At 30.5% G+C, this 27,989-nt stretch overlaps 1 protein-coding gene across 5 annotated transcripts in view; it reads right to left on the minus strand.

Moving 5' to 3' along the window:
• The window catches only part of LOC107449376 (3',5'-cyclic-AMP phosphodiesterase 4C), a 154,564-nt gene that overhangs the window by 50,342 nt on the left and 76,233 nt on the right, over positions 1-27,989 (minus strand). For all 5 annotated transcript variants that reach the window (XM_043047740.2, XM_043047737.2, XM_043047741.2 and 2 more), the window contains 3 exons: positions 9,697-9,849; positions 5,879-5,965; positions 208-266 (listed from right to left, as the gene is read on the minus strand). In XM_043047740.2, the coding sequence (XP_042903674.1) occupies positions 208-266; positions 5,879-5,965; positions 9,697-9,849 (299 nt within the window). The remainder of the gene's footprint in view (positions 1-207; positions 267-5,878; positions 5,966-9,696; positions 9,850-27,989) is intronic.

The following is a 27,989-nucleotide window of genomic DNA, read 5'->3' on the forward strand; positions in this document are numbered from 1 at the left end:
TATATATATATATATTAATTTCATGTTCTACATTCAATTAAAAACATCCCCATAGCAGGAAAAATGTTAACTTTTTTAAATATATAATTTAAATGTCAACATTTTTGCAGCATTTAAAAAGACTTTTAAATTATTTTAAATGTTCTAATTGGAAAAAAAAAGCTTCATGTAAATATAAGAGACAAATAATAAAAATCATTGACATACCCGTAAGAACAGGTTTTGGTTGTTTTTCTGGACTTTCAGGGGATTTTTTCGAATCATTCCTATAAAAAAATTATTTTAACTTGTATTTCCTTTTATTTAGTATAACTAGACTATAAGACATGGAATAATTCATTTTGTACTAAACACACATCCGAAGCATTTAAAAAATTTTTTTTCTAACTTTTTAAAACCTAGCAAAAATATTTTATTACGAAAAGTCATAGTTTTATATGCATAAGTATAAATAATACTAATTTTTCTATGAAATTGAATTATATCTATAATCTAATATTTTTTCAGAATTTTTTTTTTGAAATTTTACAAGAAGGTGATATTTTTTCATTTATAAATCAGTGAAACAAAATACATTACTTAACCTATAAGTTGCTTAAGAAACAATTCACATATCAGCTATAGTTAAAAACAGTGTTAGAATATTTTCCTTAATATAAGACAAGCGGATGCTTCGCAACTTTTTCTTCTTTTTGGAGCAATACAAAAGTTGCCGCATGGATATTGACGATATATTTTTATCTTTCAAAATAAACAATATCTTCTGGGGTCAAAATTTTGTATTGTTAAAATTTTACACCACAATTGTCACTAATTTCAATGAAGCTAAAATTGTAATGTGTTTGGGTAAAACAATGCGAGTTTATAACTGACTCCTAAACCTGTTCAGGACGGTGATTCCACGAGATTCTGTCATCTCGCCCTCCATTGTCTTATTACAATCAAACGAGTCATTCCGACATACTATGATCACATGATTTAAATTTGGAACCTTTTATTTCAATTTTTAGATGACTCTTGATGAAATCAGTTATAATATCTCACAGAGGGTTCTCCTTCAATATACACTTCCGAGTTTTCTTTTTTTTATTTGATTTAGGGTATTTAAGCGTTTATAAAATTGTGCGTTTTCGGCTCATTCGAGAGTATTGGTTGCGTGAATTGTTGCGTTCCAGATTTTCGCTAGTATTTTGGTGCAGTGAGTGATTCACAGACGTTTGCTAAATAATATGTCTTTGGAAATGATTTTTAAGCATAGCGAGTGTTACAGTGTATTTAAAAATGAACAATGGGAAGGATGAATGGGGAGCATACAAAAATATTCATTAAACTCCACCTAAAAAGAATGTCACTATTGATAAAAAGAGAGGTGCAGACTGGAGATTTATTGGTAAATGAATAAGAAAGGATGGATTAAAGATTTAAACAGACTTTGGAAATAAATCACTTAAATAACGGGGAAATAAATAAAGAATGGAAAGATTTATGTGCTGGAAAAATTCTTGGAAAGAAGAAATTTGATAATAAAAAGTGGATATCAAGAACTTAGTTTGTGAAAGACGTGAAATCAAAAAGGAACTTACTGAAATTTAATCAGAACATTGGGTGGATTATAAGATGAAAAATAAAGAATATAAGTAAAAGACAAGATAAAGGGAAATATTCAGAAGCTATGGCCACATTAACTGAAGAAGCTCACTAGATTGCCCAAGGAAGTCATTTTGACTGCTTTTTAATTTCAATTAGAAAAACAATAATGTATATAATGTCACAATTTCTCAGAATTTTGTGACTTTTATAATTATTTTTATTGTTGCTATTTACTAATAACTTGTTATAAAACTGAAAATAATATCAAAAATATTTAAAATTAATTTTAAACAAATTTCTTTATACATTAGTTATTCTTTTACAATGCAGTCATTTTGACTGCCTCTGGGCAATATAGGTATTTCAGTCTTTCTAGTGTTAATAACAATTACTCAAAGAGACTTTAATGCATCACTTATAAAATTAGTAGAAAGAAACGAGAAATTGAGAAGCGAATTAAGAACAAACAAGGTTTAAAATTTACATCAAAAGAAGACTAAACCAAAAGATGCGTTGATCATTTTAAGGAAACCTTAAACGAACTAAATCCTGTGGAAGATATTCCAGAAGAAGCACCTAGACCATTAAACATAAACACAGGTCCAATAACCCAGCTTGAGGTGCAGTAAGCAATACAATTGCTTAAATGTGGGTAAGCTGCTAGCAGCGATAACCAACCTGTGGTGAACTTTGCAAGAAAAGTTCAAAAACTGCAATCAAAACCTCAAAGGGCCGGGATAGCCTGGTTTATAGAGCACTGAGCCCATGTCTAAGAGGTCATGGGGTCGATACCCGCCGATTGAAGACTCCTCGTGTGGTAAATGGTGACTGATGCACGTTGAATCTGTGGAGTTACTAAATCCTCCAAGTTAACATAACAAATCATACCTCTGGGGGTACTGATCCAGGAGTTTCCATGTCTTCTTTATTGGTTCAAGATAACAGAGTAGAACATTAGTAGTCGTAAACCCAAAATTGGGTCAGCTGTTCAACGACGGTTATAAAATAAGATCAGTCTAACAAAAACATGACGAACGAAGATAAAACTACCAAAAAAAGGGTTATTTGACGATATGTGTCAACTGGAGAGGAATCACTTTGTTAAATGTTTGTTTTCACTAGAATAATGCTAGAAAGAATGAAAAATGCAATTGACAAAAGCCTGCCACCAGTGCAAGTGGAGCTCATGTGTATTAAGGATTATAGTTGAAGAATCTCTTGAATGGCAATCAGCAATATATTTCATAGATTTTGAAAAAGCTTTCGACAGTTTACACAGAGAAGCACACTGGAAGTCCCATGGAATTCCCGAATGTCTTGCAAATATTATCAGAAAGAAATCTTTCATGGTTGATTCCGGTATTAGACAGGGCTTGTTTTTATTGCTATTGATTGGATTATGAACAGAGAATAAAGGGAGTATAAGATGGAACCTTGCAGACCCTTTAAGACATTTTAAACTTAGAGAGAGGCAAAGAAAATGGGGAACAACCAGAATAAAACTAAAACTAATCCTAGGCCTTAGACTTAGAAAATAATAAACTAGAGAAAGTAATCAGCGTATCTTCAAAGTACAATTAACAACAAAGGAAGATCTAAATAAATTCAACAAAGCAGTTATGCTATTCTAAATAAATTCTGAAACAAAATATAACAAATTTATCAAAAATTAGAATTTTCAATACTAATGTTAAATCTCTCCTACTCTATAAATCTGCAATTAAAAGAACAAGAAAAAAGCATTATCAATAACTGTTTAAAAAGAATCTTGCGTATGAAGTGGTTCTATAAAATTTCTATTGCAGAAATCCTTAGAAAATCTAGACAGAAATCGATTGATTTGGAAATTAAAGAACGTAAATGGGAATGGGTTGGTCATGCTCTACGTAAACCTAAAAAACTTAAAGTAAAACAAGTCTTTGATTGGAACCCTAAGGGAAATAGAAAAAGAGGAAGATCTAAAAATACTTGGCCCAGGATGATTATAAATGAATTGAAAATTGTATGGACTGTAATATGAAAGGAATATGTATGTAGAAAAGTAGCAATTTAAAATCCTACTTGCTATCAAAAATCTCTTTAAATGGCTTTTTCTCTGTAACTATCTACTCTGTAACTACTAACTACCTATTTGAAAATTTATTTTAACAAAATGGCTTACCAATCATACATTCAAAACAAAAATTATAATAAACGCGCCATTTCTGTAGGTTATAGAGAAATGAAAAAGAGTGGCCAGAAAATGACATATTTTCGTGTGACTTCCCTTAGGAAAATTTGCCATAGACACGCCTATGGTAATCTATGGTAATCATAAAAACTTATACGGCAAGATACCCTAAGCCTATGGTAGTCATAGAAATTCGTATGGCATTTATATGGCAAGACACTATACGCCTATGGTTACCATAGAAATTTGTATGGTATTCAAATGGCAAGACACCTTAAGCCTATGGTCACCATAGAACTTGCATGGCGTTATATAGCGGGAAACCATAGCCTTAAAGGGAAGTACCATAGGCAAACTAATATATGGAACATGTTTGGTGACCACCGAAGATCCATATAAACTAATCCTTTTAATAAATTATGTCCACCTTAGAGAAATGTATAGTTATTTAAAAAAGCTCGAATCCGATACTCGAATCCGATAATCTTTAGCCAAATTAGCTCTACTATAACGTTGAGTGAATTTTGTTAACTTCAAATGTTCTACAATCTTTGATGTTGTTTGATTTTGGATTAATCAACAGTAGAGAACCAACAAAATCAGTAAGTTCACTCCATTTATTTTTTGTTACTAATAATTATTTTATTATTTTTGTAATTTTTGTCGCAAAGATTCAAATTATTCGGATATTGTCCGGTAAGAGTTCTTAGCCTTCCTGTATAATTATTGTCATCGATATTTAACAGCTCTCACTTTAATTTTTCTAACTATAATTATTCTTGTAGCATAATCATTGTGAAAAATGATCCCTGTAATTCTTGTTTATTCTAGTCTATATGTAAATTAATAATTACTAAACCGTAACTAATAAACAGTAATTAATAATTAATAAACCTTAATAAGTAAACAGTAATTAGTAAACGATAATTAATAAACGGTAATTAATAATTAATAAACCATGATAAATAATTAAAAAACCATAATTTTAGGGCAAAAATTTGGTATATATAAAAATTACCATAGGATATTCCTATGGGTTTTGTCTATAATAAAATGTTACCATATATGCTTATGGGAAAAGTGTATGGCAAAATTTTACCCTAGGCAAAACTCCATAGGAAAATCCTACTGTAATTTTTATGGCAAATCTATGGCAAATTTTCCTAAAAGTTGTTTTAGCTTGTGTGAAATTATTTGTGCAAATTATTTTTGAAATCATTCATTGTGCCACAGTCCAGATATGCCTTTAACAGCTTAGAAGTGAAATACAATATGGAGCAATGCAATGATAAATAAATTACACGCTACAATAAATTTTTAGCAATTATACGCAACAAAATTTTTTTAGTGTGCACACAAAATAAATTCAACTCATAACTTTGCAATTTAAATTGAATACTTAATGAATTGTTACTTTTCTTATAATTATATAAAATGCGAAATAAGTCATGTCGTTTATGATTGTTATCAAGTAGATCAGCAATCCATCACCTGTTGTTCATTTATTTATTCATTTTGTTTTGTAAAGCTACTGCTGAGTAAAATATAGTTCGAAATTAAATCCGAGAATTATATTTTAAACATTAGTAATAGGATAACCAAAATTAACTACATGTTCTTTTACATTATTAAACAAAGGAGAAATCACGGCAATAGAGATAAATTATCTTATTAAATTCAAAACATTAAAAAAAACTTGTTAAGAGGAAGAGAATAGTGAAAAAAATATAAATAAATTTCTCTAATGATAATTTTAAAAAAACGCAGACTTTAATGTAAAGGGTACCAAAACTTTCAAATAATGGCGTCATTCAAAATCATGAAGTGGATTATTTTTTAGTCCTGTTTAAAAAAGGATTCATTTTTTTAACGCTTTAATAAGAAATGTATGGTAAGTTGATATAAATAATTAATCAAATCAAAAAGCTAAACATTTTATGAATATGTGCTTTATGAACAACCCTCTGGCAAAAAGTTTGTTCTCCTTTAAGTCACCCACTTTGGGAATCTTTAGTTTAGGGGTCAAGGAAGTAAACAACACTATACCATCTACAATCAATAAATTGATAAATACATTTATAATTGAAACAAATAATATGAAATATTTGAGAGACTTACTTTGCAGAAGTAATGGAAATATAGTTGTTTCTTACTACTTTTAAACTTGCTAAAATTTGGGCAAATGGTGTCACGATGAGTTCTTCTCTAAAAACAAAACAATATGTGTTCCAAAAAATTCAGATTTATTCTAATTTATTAAAAATATGCATGAATATTTTTCAAAACTATTTAAAAAAAACGTCATTTTTCTCTCGAAATCTTTATGTAAAATGCAGCTCATTTTATTTTAGTACGTTTGTGATTCATGCATATTAAAATACAATAAATGTGTAAAACCTAGGAGACATTTAATACTGCATTAAAAAATTTCTAAAAATGTACCTACGAAACAGTTTTTTTTCATAAAATTTTCTTAGGAAATTTTAAAACTCTTTGAATTTTTTATTCTTTTGCAGAATTTCCTTTTTCACATTTTCTTAAATATTTTGCAGACAATTTTTAGACAGTTAGATAATCATTTTGAATCTCAATATGTTTTCAGATTTTTTGAAGATGTTTCATAAACATGATCGTTTTATAGACATGGACTTACCATCCCTGGCTAGATTATTAGATGTACAGTACACTCTCGATTATCCGTGCGTGGATTATCCGGTTTGCGGATTATCCGTGCTCATTCCGGAATCACACAAAAAATATAAAGAGGAGCATTTTCAAGATTAAAAAAATTTGATTCATGAAGTTATAACACTACCAAATTTTTGGAAGCAATATTCGTTATTGGATTGCAGTATATGGAATATCAGCAACATGGTCAAAGGTAAAATCTTCTACGTTATCACGATCTTGGGGAAAGATCATACCGGTTGATGAACAATCCTCTTCAGATGTTCAAGAAAAATATGATAACAGTATTCTCGAACAAGCAAAAGAAATCTAAGTTTTCGAAATTCCTGATGAAGAAAATTTAGAAGATTGGTTTCAAAGTGATGCACGTGAGCCTGGCTTCCAGTATTTGACTGATGAAGACATCGTTATGTTGTTAAATCAAATAGTGATGATAGTAACTGATCCAGAAGATGTAGTAAATGAATGAAATACAATTTCTCATTCTGCTGCTCTGTGGAGTGACATTACTGCGGTACGTAAAATATGTGTCTCGATATATGGCGAAGACGCACTACACATTTTTTAAAAAGGAAAATTCCTAGTTTGATGTTATGCATGCAAATGTCAGTAATTTTTATATTTTTTGTACTGATATTGAATTTTTCCTTAACAAAAGGAGTTTTCGGATTATCCGTGTTGTTCGATTGTCCGTGCGACCTGTCCCGGTGATTAACCCGGATAATCGGGGGTGCCCTGTACTATAAAATTCTATGTAAAATCTCAATTATCAGGTGATATTATACAGCTTTATTGTTTTTACGTGGCTGAAACCGGTTTAAATTTGCTTACGCTCGAGTATCAATTCTTTAACATTGTAATACAATTCGTTAAAAATAAATACCAATAGGAAGGATATAAGAAAATCTCCCGAATAAAAGTCCTTTTCATGCATGTTTAAATATAAAAGGATTACATGCAAAACATGTAATCATAAAAAACTACAGTACATCTAATAATTTGGTCTAATTATTATTATAATATACTAATATAATACCTGATATAATAAATATTCTTTAGTTACATAATATATCGTCAATTTATCCAATCGTCTAATTTATATTATCCATCGTCTAATTTAATCAATTAATACAGGAACGTAACCCAGTGCAAACCGGTTTCAGTCACGTAAAAACAATAAAGCTGCATAGTATCACCTGATATTCCATGAGTGCACATATTATTTTTAACAAAATATCTTCAAACTGATTTGTCAAGACGTTTGGCAGTAGAAGCTTTTTTTTTTATTATAGCCTAACTTTGCTATAGTGAACCTGGGATATTGTATACACTTACATTCCCTGACCAACTTATTAGACGCACTAAACATTCTATATAAAATCTTAATTATAATGTAACACTATACAGCTTTATTGTTTTTACACGGCTGAAACCGGTTCGCACTTGTTTACGTTCGTATATTAATTGGTTAACATTGTAAAGCAATATGTTAAAAAAAAATACAAATAGGAAGTATATGAAAATCTCTTGAACAAAAACCCATTACATTTATGTTTAAAAATAAAAGTATTGCCTATAAACAAGAGCAAAACGTGTCATTATGAAAAAACTACAGTGCGTCTAATAATTTGGTCGAATTACTATAATATACTATATAATACCCGATATAATAAATATTCTAAATTTATATAATATAACGTCTAATTTATCCAATCATCGAATTGATATTATATATCGTCTAATTTAGCCAATTAATACACGGACGTAAACAAGTGCAAACCGGTTTCAGTGGTGTAAAAACAATAAAGCTGTATAGTATTACATGATGATTAGGATCTTATGGTGTGCCTAATAATATAACTGTATTCGTCGTGAGCATTTTTATTGGTTCGAACGGCTGTTATTTTACACGCTTATAGTGAAGAGCTGAGAAATTGATTGTTCGTTAATGGAGGGTTTAATTGTTACAAAATTATGTGATCTAAAAATTTTTAATTAAAAATAAAGAAGTAGTATAATAATGAGTTGTTTTACTGAAATAAAGCGTTCCAAAATCAGACATATGGGAGAGCAGAAACTTTTCATTGCAACTATTTTTTAAAATTACAAAAACAAAAGATCTAAGAAATTATAAAATGACGAAAATTGAATAGTTATTGTTATAGGTAGACAATCGCTATATGGAAAGTATTTCAAATGTTTTTTAACGTTCACTATTTCTAAAATTCCTACTGCAATATGCTACAAAATATTGCGGCTATCTTGAACTATCACTTAGAGTGTTCACTATATCTTCATAGGGAACGTATAAATTAATATAGAAGTTGTCCTAATTTTCTTGCTAATTACAAAATTCTTATTAAAGTTACCTTGTTAAAATTGGTCGACTATTTTTTTTTTAGCTATATGTTAATATTTGTGCTTTCACGATATTATTTGTCACATCAACTGTAGTAAATAATTGAAAAATCACTTCTTGTGATTAATAGTTACAAGAAATACAATAAGTAAAAATATGAAAATTTCATACTATCTGTGAGATCGATCAAGAAGAATATTTTCAAACGTGGATGTAAATACTTTTAATAATATTAGGAAATCGATATTTTATTTTATAAGATCTGACAAATACTAATTTGAATATTTTAAATGAGGTTATATCAAGAATGATTGATTGCTAATAAATATCCTTTAACCTCTTCCTTGACTATCCCAAGTTAATGTATATATTGCAAATATCCCGAGGGCATTCGTCAATACGTTTTGTCTTATCACGCCTTTACTTCGCCGGATGCATAATGATTATTTGCTGTGATTGGAAATTTGTCAATTTTTGTTTGGGTGTTTTGCTATTTGTGGGACTGCAAACGTGCAATTGTACATACGAGGGTTACTGAATTTACATAGAAAAAAAAATGGCGCTCGCGAACAAAAGTAATGCGAGTGATTTTTCAAATTATGAAAATGCGAACATATACGAAGACTAATATTTAACTTTTTTCACTTGCCCGAGATAATTTGGTATAGTAAACTGATGGTAAATTAAATATTTTTTTGCTAATAAGAAAATTAAATTTTCAACTTAGAACTTGTGTATTATGTTTTGTTTTAGTTCCTTACAGTTATTAATGAAATAAATTTGTTTTTATAAAAAATTGGAGGTGGAAACATCGACTAAGTATTTTTGGATTCAACATTCTTAGTAAGGCATTTTAAACCAAACAATTACTTTTAGAGAAAGAACTCACGTTTCCTGTGAAGAATGTCTGGACTTTGGATCAACATCATGATCAGATCTGTAAAGGAAAGATTCACGACGTTGTGGGAAACTTTGCACCAAAAGACCAGATGCAGGACTCTCCAATAATGTGCGAGTTGCTGGGGGAATTCCATCGTCAAAACTAAAATCAAAATCATCTTCATTAAATCATTTAACACAAAAAATGGTGGCAACAACTGAGTGATGTAGTAAAACACCTTCTCGGTATAAAATAGCTGCCACCATTTTTGTCACTCACCAATATTTTTTATTACACACATAAGATTCAGTAAAGTTGTTTTTATGAAACTGTAAGAAAACTAATTCTTGAAACAAAATTTATTTATAAATCAAATATAAGCACATAAAACGAAATGGAACTAGGCTTGACAAAACCGATAGAAATTATACATTATTTAATACAGTTTATAGAGACTTAAAAATTAATAAGAAATAAATATCCTTATTACACAACTAAAAACATACACACATTTTTGATGGCAAGCTTTTGTTTCTGCAAGGAAGATCACAATTTGTATTCAAATGTAAACAAGCTATAGACGTCACCATTGGTGTTTTCAAAAACAAAAATATTTATCGTATGGTGTCGTATTAGCCTGGTATAAATCTTCCCATTTTAAGTATATAATTAAATCCTTTAAATTAGATGAAATACTAACTGAAAAAAAGTTTTACTTTTCGAACTGTTCATCACTACAGATTTTACAGTGTAGTTTTAAATACTGACACACACTTAAAATTTACACGCAAACAGAAAAAGCAAAGTTTGTTTCATTTCAAGTGCTGCAAATTAAGGAGCTTAATATCATATAACAACATACGGATACCGAATTGAGAAATATTCCATTTTAGGGATTGGTATAGAATCATTTCTCAAAATTAAATTTGAAAATATATTTGTTAAAATCATCTTTCGGTTAATAGCTTAATAAATAGGTGCTTTCGAAATGAGTTGTAGAGAACGGGTATGAAATGCAAAACATAAATCAGCTTTAATGATTTGTTGGGTAGGCTTTTACTTAGGTTCAGTATTTTCTATATTCAAAGAATTTTCTTATTAAGATCTCAAAAATAAAATATTCATAATTATAATTGTGTTTGATAAAAATGCACTCAAAATTTATGAAGAAACAAATTTGTAAAAAAAAGGCCATATAATATCTATACTCATTCTTAATAATTGCGAAAAATAATTTGGAATTTTTCAAGAGGTATTAAAACGTTCATTTATTTATTAATTTATTTTTGAATTATAAAATAAATAATAAATTGCATTCACAGACTGAATTGTGACCTTCATAATTTTTAATTGCCATAATCAGGCAATTTTCAGTAGTTTTTTTTTTAACAATTTCTATAGACATTTTATTAATATTTTTTATTTACACCAAATTTGTAAAAATTGAATTTTCGTAATTTATATTAAACAATTGTAATTCATTTTAATATTAGATAATTTGTTTTTAATAATACGTTAAAAATTATTTTAACAAAATATTAAAGTGTGAGACACTATACAAAAGCATTTAGAAAATTCGTAGGTTTTTAGGGGGTATTTTGAAACGATAGGTTATTTATTTTATACCAAATCATTTAACGCAAAACATTTAAAAAATATTCTTAGGTAACGACCTTGTGTATTTAATTTAGTTGTTCTACATTTACACTTTTTGGCAGAATATCAATTTGGAAACTGTGAAAGACTTTTTTCTATTTCAATACTTGTTACAAATTTTATTCAAAAGAAAAAATTATCTTAAGGGGTCCTTACAAGTTTTCGAGTTTTTTGAAGAATGAAAAGTATTATTAGGAAGCGCCAAATATTAGATTATACTAAGAAATTATAGCAAAAATGCTGAAACCAACTCAATACAGAACAGAAAATAATACATATTTTAAACTGGAAACTCATTGAATTTTGTTTATAGTTTGTTTTTCGAAGTTTTGTCTTTAAATGTGTTTTTCGCTATTCAAATTTCTTTCACCTGTGTGTGACGCACAAGATTACTCGCTTTCTAATAAATTTATTATAACTTCGTAATTAATTTGAGTATAGCATTTTGTATTAATTCATTCAAACACTTGAATAGTAGGCGATATTGTATATTCCTTTCTGTAATAATGAAATTTATTTTTAGATAAAAAACCAAAGAAAATTTTTTTTCCCCAACCTTTTTCATTTTTTGAAATTTTTTTTAGTTTTTGTGACTTCAAAAAGAGCATATTTGACTGCCTATTAAAAGTATTTGTAAGTCATAAATATGATTTTTATTTTATTTTTGTTAATAACCATCGCTGAACAGTCGATCTAATTTTTTGGGGTTTACGACTACTAATGTTCAACTCCGTAGCCTCGTAATTTTGAACCCAATCCAGAAGACAAGGGAACTCCTGGATCAAGTATTGGGAGAAATTTGCCTTCGTGGAGGACTTTTTGATGGAACTAACCCCGCATTTGCGTTATATGGTGACGAAAACCGCGAAAACCTCCCAAGGCGGTCCTGACGGCAAGGGATCTCTAACCCATGATCCGTTTACCATTGAGGATATTTTATATCAGCACTGTGGTCGGTGCAAGCCGAGTGTGGAATTCGTATTAAGCTGCCATTGCTGCGATTCGAACCCGGTTCACCTCATTGGAAGACGAACGGTCTATACCCTGAGCCATCTCTGCTCAACATGATTTTTATGACGTTTATCATGCGCGTAAGAAGTCATGGTGTCATTTTTTTCCTTCAAATTTTACCTCTAAAAAAATGTAATTATAAAAAATATTCGCTTTGTGTTCTACAAAGGCTTTTGTATTTAAGTAATGCCTGTGCTAACGTTAAACTCTTGTAAAAAATTCAGAATCCTAAGATAAACAACAGTAATAACTAATTTTATTCAAATTTTGTGGTTTTCTACATAACGAAACAAAAATTCTTTCGCCACTAGGAAGATAGACAGCCAGTACTAGAGACAATTTATATTAATTTGAAATTAACCTTTTCACTACTAAAATGTAAAGAAATATAGCAAAAAAATATTTTACAATTCCGTATTTGTATTTTACTGCTTTAAATCATAATAAAAATGTAAATTATACTGCCAGGGGCTAATACTTTTAGCTGCACTTGAAGTAAAATATTGTAAATATTTCAAATGTTAAAATTCACCTAATGTAGGACCAAACATGCATATAATGTTATATTATGGGATATTTAAATAGAATGATGAAAATATTTAATAATTATTTAGAATAATTTGTTTTAAAAAAAGAATTTCTTTAAATAAAAAAAGGGAACTCTAAATGCAATACAAAAGCTTAACAGTGCATTACTGCATGGAATCTCAGTTTTAAAACTATTTTAATTACGCAAACAATGCAAAATAAATAATTATTGAAAAGAATGTAACATTGACTATAAAAATAATTAAAATCTTAGGGGGTAAAATTTCAAAATTACGGATAAAAACGCAAAAAATTTAAGTTATTGAAATATATGTACATACTTTAATATAAAATAATTAAAGGCATAAAAATATTACTAAATAGATGTAATATTGACATTTGACCGGACAACTATGCAGTCATAAATTTAGCCATAGCATAATCGTGACTGAATTATTTCTAAATATTAAGTAAATATAAATTTAAAAGCTTCATGCAGATTACAGAACTACCAAGTTAAAAGAAAAAAATTTCAGATGAGCTAAATTATATAATATTTAAAACACTTTTGTAAGTTTATAGCATGAATTTTCGATGTGTTTATGTGGAATTCTACGTATGTTTTGCATCTATTTCAGAAATATCCACCAATGTTTCAGCGAAGGTAAAATTTTTTCATAGCGTGTTCCTGGAAGTGTGGACTGAGGTAATTAAGAGGTTATAAACATAAACCACACACACAAAAAAGTTCAAAATTAATTGCACCGATAGTCTCCTTATTTGACGCACTCTAAGATTCTATGAAATATCTTAATTATCAGTTGATACTTTACCGCAATATTATTTTTACGACGCGACTGCAACCGGTTTGCACATTTTAACTAACGTTCGTGAATCAATTGGTTAAATTAACCGATACATAATATAAATTCGGCGAAAGGAAAAATTGGACGATATATTAGACAAATGTAGAATATTTATTATATCAGGTATTATACCAGTATATTATAATAATTAGGCCCAATTATTCGACACACTGTAGTGTTTTAATAATGACATGTTTTGCTCGAGTTTATATGCAATATATAATTATATTTAAGCAAACACGTAATGAGTTTTTATTTAGGAGATTTTTAATGTACTTCCTATTTGTATTTATTTTTAACATTACAACGTTAAATAATTGATACACTTACGTAAACAAGTGCAAACCGGTTTCAGTCTCATAAAAACAGTAAAGCTGTATAGTATCACCTGATAATTAAAATTTGACATAGAATCTTGGAGTGCAATATGGCAGGGAATGGTATATACAAATTGAGAAAAAAAAATAGAAAATTCTGAAGTGTCAAAAATGCTGGCGAAAAAACAAATTTGTAATTAAATAATTTATGCACAAAAGAAAATTTGATACAATAAATGATATTGAAATTAATAAACAAATTAGATGTGAAAATCAAAATATTATTTTAGAATTACTGTTGATACTGGAACTGAAAAAAAAGTATTTTGGAAATAAAAATTAATCATCAATTTCTAACTAAAAACGTAAACAAAAGTTGCTTAAAATGATGGTTTTTTGTCACTACTATTAGAGTGGCAAATGATTGTATAATTTCAAAAGCTAATTGAAGTCTTTGGAAGTTGTAGTATGACATATTTAATTTACAAAGTGATTTTTTTTTTATATAAAATGATTTTGAAAAAAGCCGGATTGGTAGTAAATTTATTATTAGGTTTATTTGGAGTGTAATTTAAAATCTTTATTCTGTACAGATATTCTATTCACTCCCCCAAACTGAAATACCACAGTAAATAACAAAAAATACCAAGAATAATAAAGAGTAATAAAAAAAATCTTTTTTTTAGGTAATAAAACATATAAAGAGCGGTTTTTTTTTTCGAAATTTCATTGAAGGGTGTTCTCCATTTTAAATTACAATCAATATACAAATCAAGATATTGAAAAACATTTACAAATTTTATTTTATAACATATTTATTTTACATAGCCGACCCAATTTTTGAGTGAAATTTGCCTTAGCGGAGGACTTTTTTGATGGAACTTACCCGCATTTGCGTCACATGCTGAAGAAAACCCTGAAAACCTCCCACGGTAAGCTTGACGGCAAGGGGATTATAACGCATGATCCGTCTACCACTGAGGACATTTTGCGTCAGCACTGTGGTCGATGCGATCGGGGTGGGGAAGTTGGAGGCGAGCGCTCTATCCCCTGAGCCACCACGTGCAAATTGTAAGGAATAAGAAGAGTAGTTTGAAAATGTATTGCAGACAAGCGAGTGAAATCCGCGTTAAAATTTAGATTCCTTAAATTGAAGGACATGTATTTGTCATGTCTAGAGAATTTGATGAAAACTAATTATCTATTTTAGCTAAATCTAGTTCATCCTGTAACTTAAGGGAACACGAATACAGCAGGGCAGAATCACCTAATAAAAAATCCAAACAAAAATCCTTGATAAAAATTAAGAAAAGTCCTAGATTAACATTCTTCCAGACTGAAATGAAAATTCTAATATCATTATTAATTCTCACCATTGAAACCAATAATTACCTTTTATTTCAGCATATTTGAGAATTTAAATGGAATGATTTACTTTATCGAATGCTTTGGAAATATCTGCGAGGGTTTTATTATTATTATTGATGCTTGTGTAAATTAAATAAGTGCATCTGTGGTACTTTTATTTTTAATAAAACCAAACGGGCTAAAACAAGAGGCGTTAAAAACTTTTAATGAAACAAAATCTCATGGAGAACATTATGATTACTTCAAGTAATACTATTGTTGCAAAAAGGAATAAAGCTAATTCATAATCATTTAATGAGTTGTTTTCCAATGGGTGTCATCTATCTGCCCCACCCATACATCACACCCGTTTCATATTGCGAACCCATTCATTCATTGGAATTTTGAACGATCAATCCCCCAGAGGTATAATTTGTTGAGGAGGACTTTGTGACCAGACAAATTTAACATTTACAACACGGGGAATTTTTGACCGGCTGGATTCTCCTGAGTTAATGAGTGAGATAATTTATTTAACTTACTTTAATTTCTGTTATTACTGACCTATAAAAACATTTTATGAATTGTTTTCTTAAAAATTCCTTCTTTTTATTTTAAGTGAGTTAATTTATAGGCTTCTTAATTTATAGGCTACTTTATATCGTGAGGATGTTTTTAAAGTTTTTGAACAATAGTTCTTTTCTTAGAAACATAGAATAAATATTTGGAGTTCTCCGATTATTCCTATATTTCTTGTTAAATTTTGTTTCAAGTTATTTTTTACTGAGTTAAACCGAATTAAAATTAATTAAATCGCTAATTCTTTTTATATTCTGATAAATATTTGAACTGCTGTTTATAGTTAATTAAAATAATGAAACCATTATAACGTTTCGGATTAAGTGTTTCGTTGAAACTTAAGTAAAAATGAGTAGATAACGATAAGTTAAATCATTTAAAAAAAAAAAAAAAACAGTTAAAAGAGACATGTAATTTTGAAGTATGTGATCTATGCATGTAGAAGCGATCTAGTTGGTATGCGATAAGATTGTAAACCGAATGAATTTAAATATTCCTGCATCTTTATCGTTGAGAATATTTATATTCAAAACACCCATTAAAATAATGCTTTCATTATTTAGTTTAGATAAAGTAAATTGAAGTTCTAAATTAAAATCTGAAATAAAAGAAATTTACGGTAAATGGATAGCAAACATAATTTCAAACATTTGTTGTGTGATCATATAGTTTCAATAGTCAGAATCTATTTTCATGAAATCAAGGTTGTCACAGTAATACCACCTGATTTTATCTACAACAAATGTTAAACCGTCTACTGAATAGAAGCTTTTCTTTATTATTATAAATCCATATTTCAGACATAATTATAATTGAAATTCTGAAGTTCGAGCAACAAAATTACCAAATTTCATTCGGATGCTTCGGATGTTAACGTGAATAATATTCAAACTGGACGATCGACCTGTGTAGGGGACAGGGAACTGTCCTTGCATCAGAAAGGTTCTGGGGTCGAATCCCGGGCAAGACATGGATGTTTCTTTCTCTCTATCTATGTCCTTTCTCTTTAGTGTGTGAATGTGACCCATCCTATAAACGGGTTGTGGTAGGGTGACGTGGGCGACGCTGCTTCGGCACAGGTGCCCACTGGGTAACGAAAAGAGAGTTAGCAGTTCTGGCACTTTCTGTGACCAATGGACAATAGGTCCAAGTGCCCGCTATTAAAAAAAATATTCAAACTGTTGGCAAAGAAAAGAATCATGTAAATCATCTAAATTTAATAATTATTTGCAATCTTAAGTTGGGTGATTTGATCATCTCTCATTGACCACAGTGCTGACGGTAAATATCCACAGCGGTCATGGGTTAGAGTCCCATTGCCTATAGAGGTTTTCGTAGTTTTCATATGACACAAATGCAGGTTAGTTACATCAAAAAGTAATTTGTTATAAAATAAAATGGCAATACTGTGGTTTGATACTAAAAATAAGGAAGTTTATAGGATCCCTAAGCAATAGACAATGCTTAATTATTTTTATTTCGTAAGGAAGTCTAGTAAACCAATCTTATAGAGCCAAAACATAGAGTAACATAAACAGTAGAGTACCTTCATACTGAAAATGACTATTTTTTATTGGTGAATGGGACTTTTCTACCGTCGTGGGGTAAATTTTTACAGCAGATAAAATATTCTATTGTTTAAAAGATTATTATTTCATAATTTATGTTATATACCTATTTTTTGATTTCATTTTACAAAAAGAAATCAAAAGAAATTTCATTACATTTAATCCGCACCTTTGATTACACATTATTTAAATAAATGATCAATAAAAAGAAATACAAAAATGATTAAAAATCAATTTGTAATAACAAAATATGTGTTAACTTTTATTTTTATTACTTTTGTCTTGCGTACAAAGAACTTAGGGATGAGAAACTGAGATAGAAAAAACAAACAACGAAGAATGCTTATGGCCACATTCCATTCAATAGATGGTTTCAAAAATGTAGTCCTTATGCAGAAGTTTCAAAATTCCCAAAAAATGAAGAAGAAAAAATCCAGTCGAAGACAGAAAAAAGTTGATTATATCTAATTTCCTCTCTTCTTTTGGCTCACTATATCCACAAAAAATAATATTATACGTGTATAGCAAGGCACGGGAGCGAACATTTTGTTCACTATATCCGGGAGTTCTCTATATACCATGTTCACTATACCGGGGTTTGACTGTTTATATTGCTTTAGTATAACACTGATTTAAAACATTGTCGTCATAATAGCAACTTTTCCAGTGATAATTATTTAATTATTATGATAATTATTCATCTTTACGTACAGTGCGTCAAAAAAAATGGACCGCCTTAAATAACTTTTGATCTAATAATCAGATCGTGACGTTCTAAGACTTATTCTTAATTGTTAAAGGGAGTTAATTTATTAGTTTAAGTTATGAAATCACACTTTCTCTGAATAAACAAGGAAGCCCAAAATATAGGGAAATAGGGTCACCATAGTTTAGTCAGAAGAGTGGTCCAAAGTTTGGAAACCTTAATGTTAATTTTACTTTTTGTGTATTGCGAAATATCTCGAGAACTTTTCAAGCGACAAATTTTTTGCACACACTTATAAAGATCATTTATCCAAAGATAATTCTATGCAAAAAAATAAATTTTAGTGCATATTTATTATTATTTTATTTAATAATAGTCGAAAAATTTTTGAATTGTCAGCAATATATAATTTTTTACATCACTTTATAGTATGAAATTTTTCTTGGCAAAGCATATAATTTGGCAGAAATCGATTGAACAGTTCCTGAGAAATTGAATTTTAAGTACACGACTTTTTTTAAAATTCTATTTCTCAGGAACTATTCAACCGATTTCGATCAAATTTTGTATTTTGTTCTGTAAAATTACATACTTTAAAGTGTGTAAAAAATTATATACCTTACGAATAAAACGCTTTTCGACTATTATTTAAAACAATATATATATACATTAAAAATTACTTTTTTGAATAGAATTATTTTGGGATAAAAAGATTCTCGAGATATGGCGAAATACGCGAAAAGCAAAACGAACATTACGGGATCCAAAGTTTGAACAGCTCTCCTGACCAAATTATTCCCAGATTGCGGGTACCCCTGTGTTTTGGGGGTCAGAAATCCGATATCGTCGATTAAAAGGTATGTTTAGTCATAGAAAGTATGTTTTTGTGTCCAGTTTTTGCAAATTTAAAATATCGTCTGCACTATTTCATTAGCATATTTGAGGTTACCCCCTTGATCCTTTAAAATTAAGTCCTAGAATGTAAAGATTCGATCATTAGATCAAAAGTTATAATAATGAGCACTGATATTCAGATTATTCCACGGTTGGCGCCCATTTCACAATTATTTTGATTTGTTATCAATGTCACACTATAATTCAAGAAAGTGTAGTGAAAAAGAAATAAAAACATTTTACTTCAAAAAGTTGATAAAGCAAATTATTTCTCTGAATCGAAACTATTGCCGAAAAGTATGAAAAGGTAAACGCATCGGCATTCTTTTTTCAGATTCTTCTTGTAGTAAGTTTTAGTGAAATGCCATGTAGATCATGGTGTACACTTTTTGGTGTGCCAATTTTTATATCTCATAACACTAAATTTATAATTACAGCAAGAAAAGATAAATTATTTTTACAATAGAATCATCAATTTAGGATAAAGCAAATTATTTCTCTGAATCGAAACTATTGCCGAAAAGTATGAAAAGGTAAACGCATCGGCATTCTTTTTTCAGATTCCTGTAGTAAGTTTTAGTGAAATGCCATGTAGATCATGGTGTACACTTCTTGGTGTGCCATTTTTTATATTTCATAACACTAAATTTATAATTACAGCAAGAAAAGAAAAATTATTTTTACAATAGAATCATCAATTTAGGATTCCTTAAAATAAAATTAGTTTGTTAATGAAACATAGAGCAGAAAGGATATTAAGACAATTAGGCTTAACAAAGTTGAAGAGAAATTATACTTTATGAAATAATTAATACAGAGAATATATATTTCACAACTAAAAATGAGATATTTTAAGGGCAAGTTGTATAGTATCGTTTAGATTGTTGCTCTGACGATATCAAAAGTGCGGAAGCTTTTGGAATATAAAGATGGTGTAGGTGAGATTGGTGTGTTCAAATCAATCTTAATAAATAGTGTATAGACTTGGTGTTAACTTTACATAAAGTGTTCCATATTCAGAGAGAAATTTCACTACAGTTTTTAGAACTGTGGAGGACACTTTTGCCATTTATCAAAAATCATATGAAACTAACCATGTTATTTCGAGATTCACTACAATCATTATTACTATAACATTCTATGTCAAATTACTATAATGCAATTGTTTATGCTCCTGTATCAATTGTAATGTAATACGTTAAAAATAAATACAAATAGGAAATATATAAAAAATGTATGTTTAAATATAAAAGTATCGCGTATAAACTCATGTCATTATTAAAAAACTACAGCCTGTCTAATAATTTGATCTAATTATTATAATATACAAATATAATGCTTCGTATAATAAATATTCTATATTTATATAATATATCGTCTAATTTATCCGTTTGTCAAATTTATGTTATATATCGTCTAATTGAATCCATTGATACACTAACGAAAACAAGTGCAAACCGGTTTCAGTCATATAAAAACAATAAAACTGTATAGATATCACCTGATAATTAAGATTTTACATAGAATGTTTTAGTGTGTCTAATAATTTGGCCAGGGATACTGTATTGGTTAGTCAGCGCCAAAGTTTAGAAAACTTTAATTGAAAATGTTGACATTTTAACTTCACCGATTTTGCCTTGTAGTTTCTAATATCTTAAAAATTTATTTTACAGTAAGGTCAATATCTGCTGACATATTATTGGGGTATTTCAATTAGCAAACCAGTTTTCGCATCACCTTTAAAATATTCCTTTTCTTAAATGGCCGTTCCACAACACTCTGGTCATTTCGAAAAACTTGGTTTTATGTTTGTAATCAAAGTTGGAAATGGTTTTTTCAATGAGTTTTTGACTTATAATCCTTGAAGAAAAGCCCTAAAGATTATTTTCTCAGAACTTTAAAAAAATGAATTAAAATGATGTTGTTGTAGTTCATTTACGTCGCACTAGAGCTGCACAATGGGCTATTGGCGACGGTCTGGGAGACATCCCGGAGGATGATCCGAAGACATGCCATCACAATTTTGATCCTCGGCAGAGGGGATGGCACTCCCGCTTCGGTAGTCCGACGACCTGCAAGCGAAGTCGAGCACTTTACCGTAGAACAGTTTAACGAGGTTTAATGATACCGTACACCCTCGGTCCCTACGCAGACTGATCCAAGTGGTCACCCACCCGCACACTGACTGCAGCCAGTGATGTGCTTGACTTCGGTGATCTACTGGAAACCGTGTCTTAACGATCAGTCCACTGCGGGACTAATTAAAATGTAAATTCTGATTTATGCAAAATTACAGTTTGTAATAAAATTTATTTTTAATATTAAATTTCCACAGTAAAAGAAGAAAAAAAAGTGAAAAAAATGATGGCCGAAAAGTATAAAAAGGTGAACACATTTTCAGATCCTTCCATTAAGTGTTTTACTAAACCAAGAACCTTTTAAAATGTTTCGTTTTAAAACAAAACTCAAATAGTTTTGTTAACATTCAAAGATAGTTCATGCAAAATGAATTTATTTTTTATACAACCACCGGGGGGTTTAGACGGAAAAGATGACCGTAAAAAAAGCACCTCATTCATTAATTAAATATCGATTTAGGACGACGAATCAATCTAATTAAATTAGAAAAGAAAATAAATAATATACTATAAGGATTAATAAACGTTCATGAAATTTTTCCCATTTTATTTGACAAATTTATTAGGACTTTTTATCAGTTCACTAATTTAATTGTATAATACTATACAGGAAATACTTTTTCCGCTAGTTGCAAAACTAATATTTTAAACTCATCAAAAGATACTGTTTATTACAATGCTATTATACATTTGAAGAATGACTTGGAAAGTCAACCAATCACTCGCTTTATATCAAGAAGAATACTTTCATAAATTAAGATGATAATCAATATTTGAAATGGCTTTTATTGTTTCTGGTTTGCTTTGTGTTTCAGGCAAACGTTAATGCATTAAATGCTGCAGTAAATTATAACTGGATATTAGTTCTTTGTAAGGGATCTAGATTATCAATAATAATAAACACTATGAAATCATGCGCATAATTAAAAGAGACACTATTAATTAAGTTAAAACCAGTTTTTACTCATTTATTATATCTTCCTAGTGGCTTTTCGATATTAGATTAAGCAATACATCATTTTAGAAGTTCATTTGATCAAAATAAACGATATTCAGTATCGTTTCGCATAGTTGCTTCAGGCCAACTCGTGATAATCAAAAATTACCGAAATCAACAATTTTCTCTGGTATTTATCTCATTCGGTGGGCCGTAAAAAACCTATTTTCACAGAATCTATAATAGGTATCACACTGCCTATATTAGTAAATTATTCGCATGGGATGAAAAAGAAAAACTAAATAATAAGTAAAACAGAACCAATTAAAATAATATCAGTTTATATCATAATATCGGCACCAATTAACATAATTCTGTTTCAACCACCTAAATAACATTTATGAGGTGCTATTTTCCCGTGTTCTTTTTTTCCCGCGTGATTCGGGAAATTCAATGAACAATACGAAATAATTTCTAAGTGTCAGTAAAACGTTGTGCAAAATTTTGTAAAGAAAAACACGTTTAAACTCAGCAAATATTAGCGTTTGAAATAGTAAAGTATGTTTCGAATAAAACTCAACCCAGAAACATGAACAACTGAGAAAAGGAATGTTAAACACAAATGACGAGAAATGTTGAAAATGGCCTCGATAAACGTTTTTATAAGCATTGATATGCTTAATAAGATTATAGAAGCCAGCATTTGTGGGGAAACGTTTTTGATATCTCGTTCAATCAGTACCTTCTAGAAAAGGCCTCCGCAGGGGTTACCATAAACAAGAAATTTGATCCCTTAGTAGTTCAAACGTAATTGCTTTCGTATTTACCACTAATCCGCAGCTTGGTAGTGACATCTTCCTTATTTTTCACCCACTGCGCAGTTTATGTCGGACTGCTAAAGTGATCCGTGCCTTCTTTCTTCTAGGAGATGTTGCTTTGGTTCGGTGATAGATGTCAGGCAATCTGCATACACAACATTTATTTAAATATCCCTATACAGCTGTTAACTGTGTTGTCGGAAAACACGCAAAATGGCGCGCCATACACCTTTTTTTTTCTTTACACGAGAGGATTTTTTGTCGGTAAAATTCGGAATGTTTGATAATTAATGTACCCAGACAGGGTAAATTTGACCTCGTTGGTGTTATTGATAAATTTTAAAAGGCATGCTGGTGGGCAAATAGTGTACGCTTTGAACACAATGGAACATATTATGAGACGTTAATCGACGTACGAGATGGTAATTTGGGCTCGGCTAAATTATACTTGATCTTCAATTTTATTCGAAACTTTCGTTGCTGTTAAAATGGTTCTGTTCTTCACTGCTTTTTAAACTTTGTGCTTGAACGAATTCCTGTTGGGCAACCTTTCTTTCAACGGTTTGCAGTGAATATTCGTTGCTTAATGGAAAGTGTCAATAGCGACTGATAATCTGTGCAATTGCTCTCTCTTTCTGACCAATCTTCTGTAGGGTGTCTACCATTCCATTTCACTAGTATATAAGACACTCGATTCAATGGAATTTTCATAGAAGAAGGTTGACGATAACCCTTCATTGGTGACCTCCGGAAGTGATGTGAACATGCTTACCTTGACAGAAACTTCGATATCAACACGCCTATCTTGACAGGAAACTCCTACTTCGATGGATGGTCCATATTGAACAGTTGACTTGCTACACGTGACTGCGTCATTATCCAATTACTCGAACTGTTGCGACTCAGTCTTAATCACAAGCCACGTACAACGTATTCACTCGACTGCTAAAGACAACTCAGGAGCGACCACCACCGTGAACTTAATACAGCTCTCACGATCAGCATTCAAAAGTACGGTGACCTTAATTCAGCTCCACCGGCATCTCACAAGAAACAGCATCGAATCAACCAGTGGTATCCATGCATCGAATTCTATCACAGATATAATTCTGGTAGGGGAGTACTGTAGTGTGTCTACCACTACAAAATTCCAACTCACTAGTATATAAAGCATTCTAACACGATTCATTGGTAGGGTACCTTTTCATAGAACTCAGTTGACATTGCCACACTACCTTTGAAGACAGATTTCTGCTCGCGCTATTTCCTCGTTTTTGTAGATTTCGTTTCATTTTGAACATACTGTAGTTTTAAACAGCTTCGGTGCCCCCCTCCCTCATGATATTCTACTTGAAGGAGGTTTGAAACGGCAATTAGTGAAATTAAATAAGGGACTCTTAAAATTTTTTTATAGACAAACAAATATTTGTTTATTTGTCTCGAAAACCAATAATTATTAAGAATTAGTGTTAAGCAAATAACATTTTCTGATTCGTTTAAATAGTTTTAGTGATAATCAAAAAGTAAAATTAAATAGCTCTAGTGATAATCAGAAAGTGAAATTAAATAGCTCTAGTGATAATCAAAAAGTAAAAGATAATAAAAATAGTTCTAGTGATAATCAAAAGGTAAAAGATAATAAAAATAGTTCTAGTGATAATCAAAAAGTAAAATTAAATGGTTCTAGTGATAATCAGAAAGTGAAATTAAATAGCTCTAGTGATAATCAGAAAGTAAAAGATAATAAAAATAGTTCTAGTGATAATCAAAAGGTAAAATTAAATAGTTCTAGTGATAATCAAAAAGTAAAAATAAATAGTTCTAGTGATAATCAAAGAGTAAAAGATAATAAAAATAGTTCTAGTGATAATCAAAAAGTAAAATTAACATTAAGTGGCCTTTTCTAGTTAAACTATTTCAACCTGATTTACAAGTTATATTTTGAGTCAAAAACCTAAATTCGTCTTAAAAAAAAATTTGTTTCTTATGATTTCATAATTTACATATGGCTATATGTAAATTATGAAATCATAAGAAACAAAGCAGGTTTTTAATCGCTTCATTGAAAGTCTGTCTCTTGAATAAGAACCGTGGAGCGTAAAAATCGTAAGGATTCTAAAAAGATGGGCAAAATTTTAGGAAGTGATAGTACACACCCAGGCAAAAAAATTTTATCAAGGAATACATGGTCAAAAACAAAATGCTAAGGTGCTGGCTCATTTGGAAAGTTGATTGATGCAAACGCGAAAGCTCCATTCCTGTTGCGAGTTGCTGCGCTGCGTTACTTGTCGCCAAGCTTTCGGCCGCTGCAGAAAAAGTTCGTGATATGCCTGGTGTGTTTCAGAATGTTCGCCTATCTTTTCTTCGCAGTTGTACTGCGTGCATAGAACTGTTTTGAACACTTATTGTAATCACATGCCATTAAATTTTGCTTTTATAACTTAACTTCATCGTTCTTTGTGTGTTTTTGCCTTATATAAGACATTAAACTTTGACGCCCTCTAGCGGTTTTGCGTTTTGTTCTCGACCATGCATTCTTTGATAAAAATTGTTTGCCTGGGTGTGTACTATCACTTTTACTGATCTCATATTCCAAAAAAGCTTAATTTTTCTCGCTCTTGTTATAGTATATCTTGTAGTAATAGTCGTATATTTTATTTTACAGTGTGATTGATTTAGAAATTTAGAAATATAAATAATGCCACTGCGAAAACCGAAATTAAAGAAAAATAAGAATAAAAATTACATTTTAAAAAATTATTAAGCCTGAATCAATTTTTTACAATCTAGAATATTTTCAACGAGGGATGTCATATTTCTCGCTACAAATATATTACCGACGTATACAAATATTTTACTTATCCAAAACAAAAGCTAATTTAAAAGGCAACCATTGCATATCTTTTTCACGATATTATTAAGAGCATTCTTATGCATTTTTAAAGAAAATTTTTTTTTGAAACTAAGGAATGTCTTACGCAAGCATTGCTCTCTTGCAATTAACAATAAACAAATCCTACTTTCGTAATATTTGAACCACCACAAATAAAATTTTTAGTCGACAAAATGTTGTTACGACGGCCCAATAAATTCGAAGCATCTTGTCTATAATCACCATAAATAGAATTTTCCGGTTCAGAGATTTAACTGATTTCCTTAGTTTTGTATTTGGGAATCGAGATCTCTCCAACTTTTCCTGGCTGAATCACAGTTCTCTTAAAAAATTCTCATTGAGCTCTTCATGAGTTGGCCCAAACTTGAGTTCTTGGTCACAGATATGATTCTTTTTGGATTTTTCAAAATTCCAGAAGTTCCTAGAATTTCCTTTGTTTCCTCCTGATTTCAAGCAGAATATGCAGATGACTTACTCTCCATTAACAATTTGTGTTATAGAGACTGAATAAATTAAGTACTTCGTCTGTGTTATAGCTAAATGAGGTCCATCATTTAAGTTGGATCATTATAATGGTTGTAAAAATGATTTTTTTCTCTTTTAGTGTACACATTTTTAAATGTAGATTTTTTATTATATTTTAAAATCATTTCTTGATTTCTTTTTATTTTCTCTTATATCATTACAAAAATAGAAAAATTTTTAGTGACAGTTATAATTTTTTTTATATTTCAAAACTTCTAAACTTATTGGATTTACGAAAATATTGCTTAAATATGAATTGTGTTTAGATTGCTGTTAATAAAAGATGCACAGTTAAAATAAATATTAGATATTATATATATGCACTATCTACCAGTAAGAATTTAGACACGTGTGATTGAAAAGAAAAACAAACTTTATTCATAATCAATAGTTAGTAGAGCAATTAAAGCGTGAACTTCCCAGGGCATACTATTCCACAAGTCTTTGTGTGACGGCTAATGGTATATTCTTCCACTAGGCTTGGAGAAGACGTGTCACTGATTTTGGACACCCCTTAATTCGGCGACCCGGAGTTTTTCGATAGGGTTGAGGTCTGGGCAGGCCAATTCATTCGATTAACCCCATTGGCACCATACCAATCTTTGGTGATCCTCGCAGCATGACAGCTGACATTGTCGTTCTGAAAGTAACAGGGGTCCACCTCGTAAAACTGTCACAACGTAAGAAGCACATTGTCATCCAAAATAGTGCAGTAGGCATCGTCGTTGAGCTTGCCATGAATGGGGACCAAGGGTTCCAATCAATACACGGAGAAACACCCCCGGACCATAATTCCACGTCCGCCGAGCTTGACTGTTGGCACAATGCATTCTGGCAAGAGACGTTCTCCAGGCATACGTCTGATCTGCCATTCGAACGGTGATCCTTGATTCCTCCCTCCAAAGAACCGCTTTCCACTGATCTAAGGTCCAATTTCGATGTGCTTTGCTCCACATTAACCAAACAGTGCTGTTGGACTTTGTGATAGCTTAGATCAGAGGCTTATAGGCAGCAGTATGACTATGAAAACCAAGCAGAGGTGTGCTTCCTTACGGATGGTATTAATTGAAACAACGCTCCCGGACGCCTGTTGTAACTTCTGGAGTATGTGGGCCATCGGCTGGGTGCGGTACTTCCGAATTTCTCTATACAACACCCGTCGGTCTCCCAGTTCCGTTGGTCTTCCATCGGGGCACATTCCGACACTCACCTTCCACTTCTTAATCACATAAGTGATTGTCGATTTTGGGTAATTCACCTCGCTAGATATGTCTCTTAAGGATCCCCCATTTTTGTGATATCCGACAATTATACCTTTTTCGAAATCAGAGAGCTCTGAACTGCGTGGTATCTTGCATGGGACTAATGCCGATGTTGTTCCCTACACGATACATACCGGTGGAGGGCGTGACGTAACTCAGGACAACAGATATGGTCATTTGCATAGGTTTCCAAATACTTACTGGTAGATAATGTATATCTATCTATCTATATATATATATATATATATATATATATA

This window comes from Parasteatoda tepidariorum, chromosome X2 (genome assembly GCF_043381705.1).
Source record: "Parasteatoda tepidariorum isolate YZ-2023 chromosome X2, CAS_Ptep_4.0, whole genome shotgun sequence".
NCBI classification, from domain to species: domain Eukaryota; kingdom Metazoa; phylum Arthropoda; class Arachnida; order Araneae; family Theridiidae; genus Parasteatoda; species Parasteatoda tepidariorum.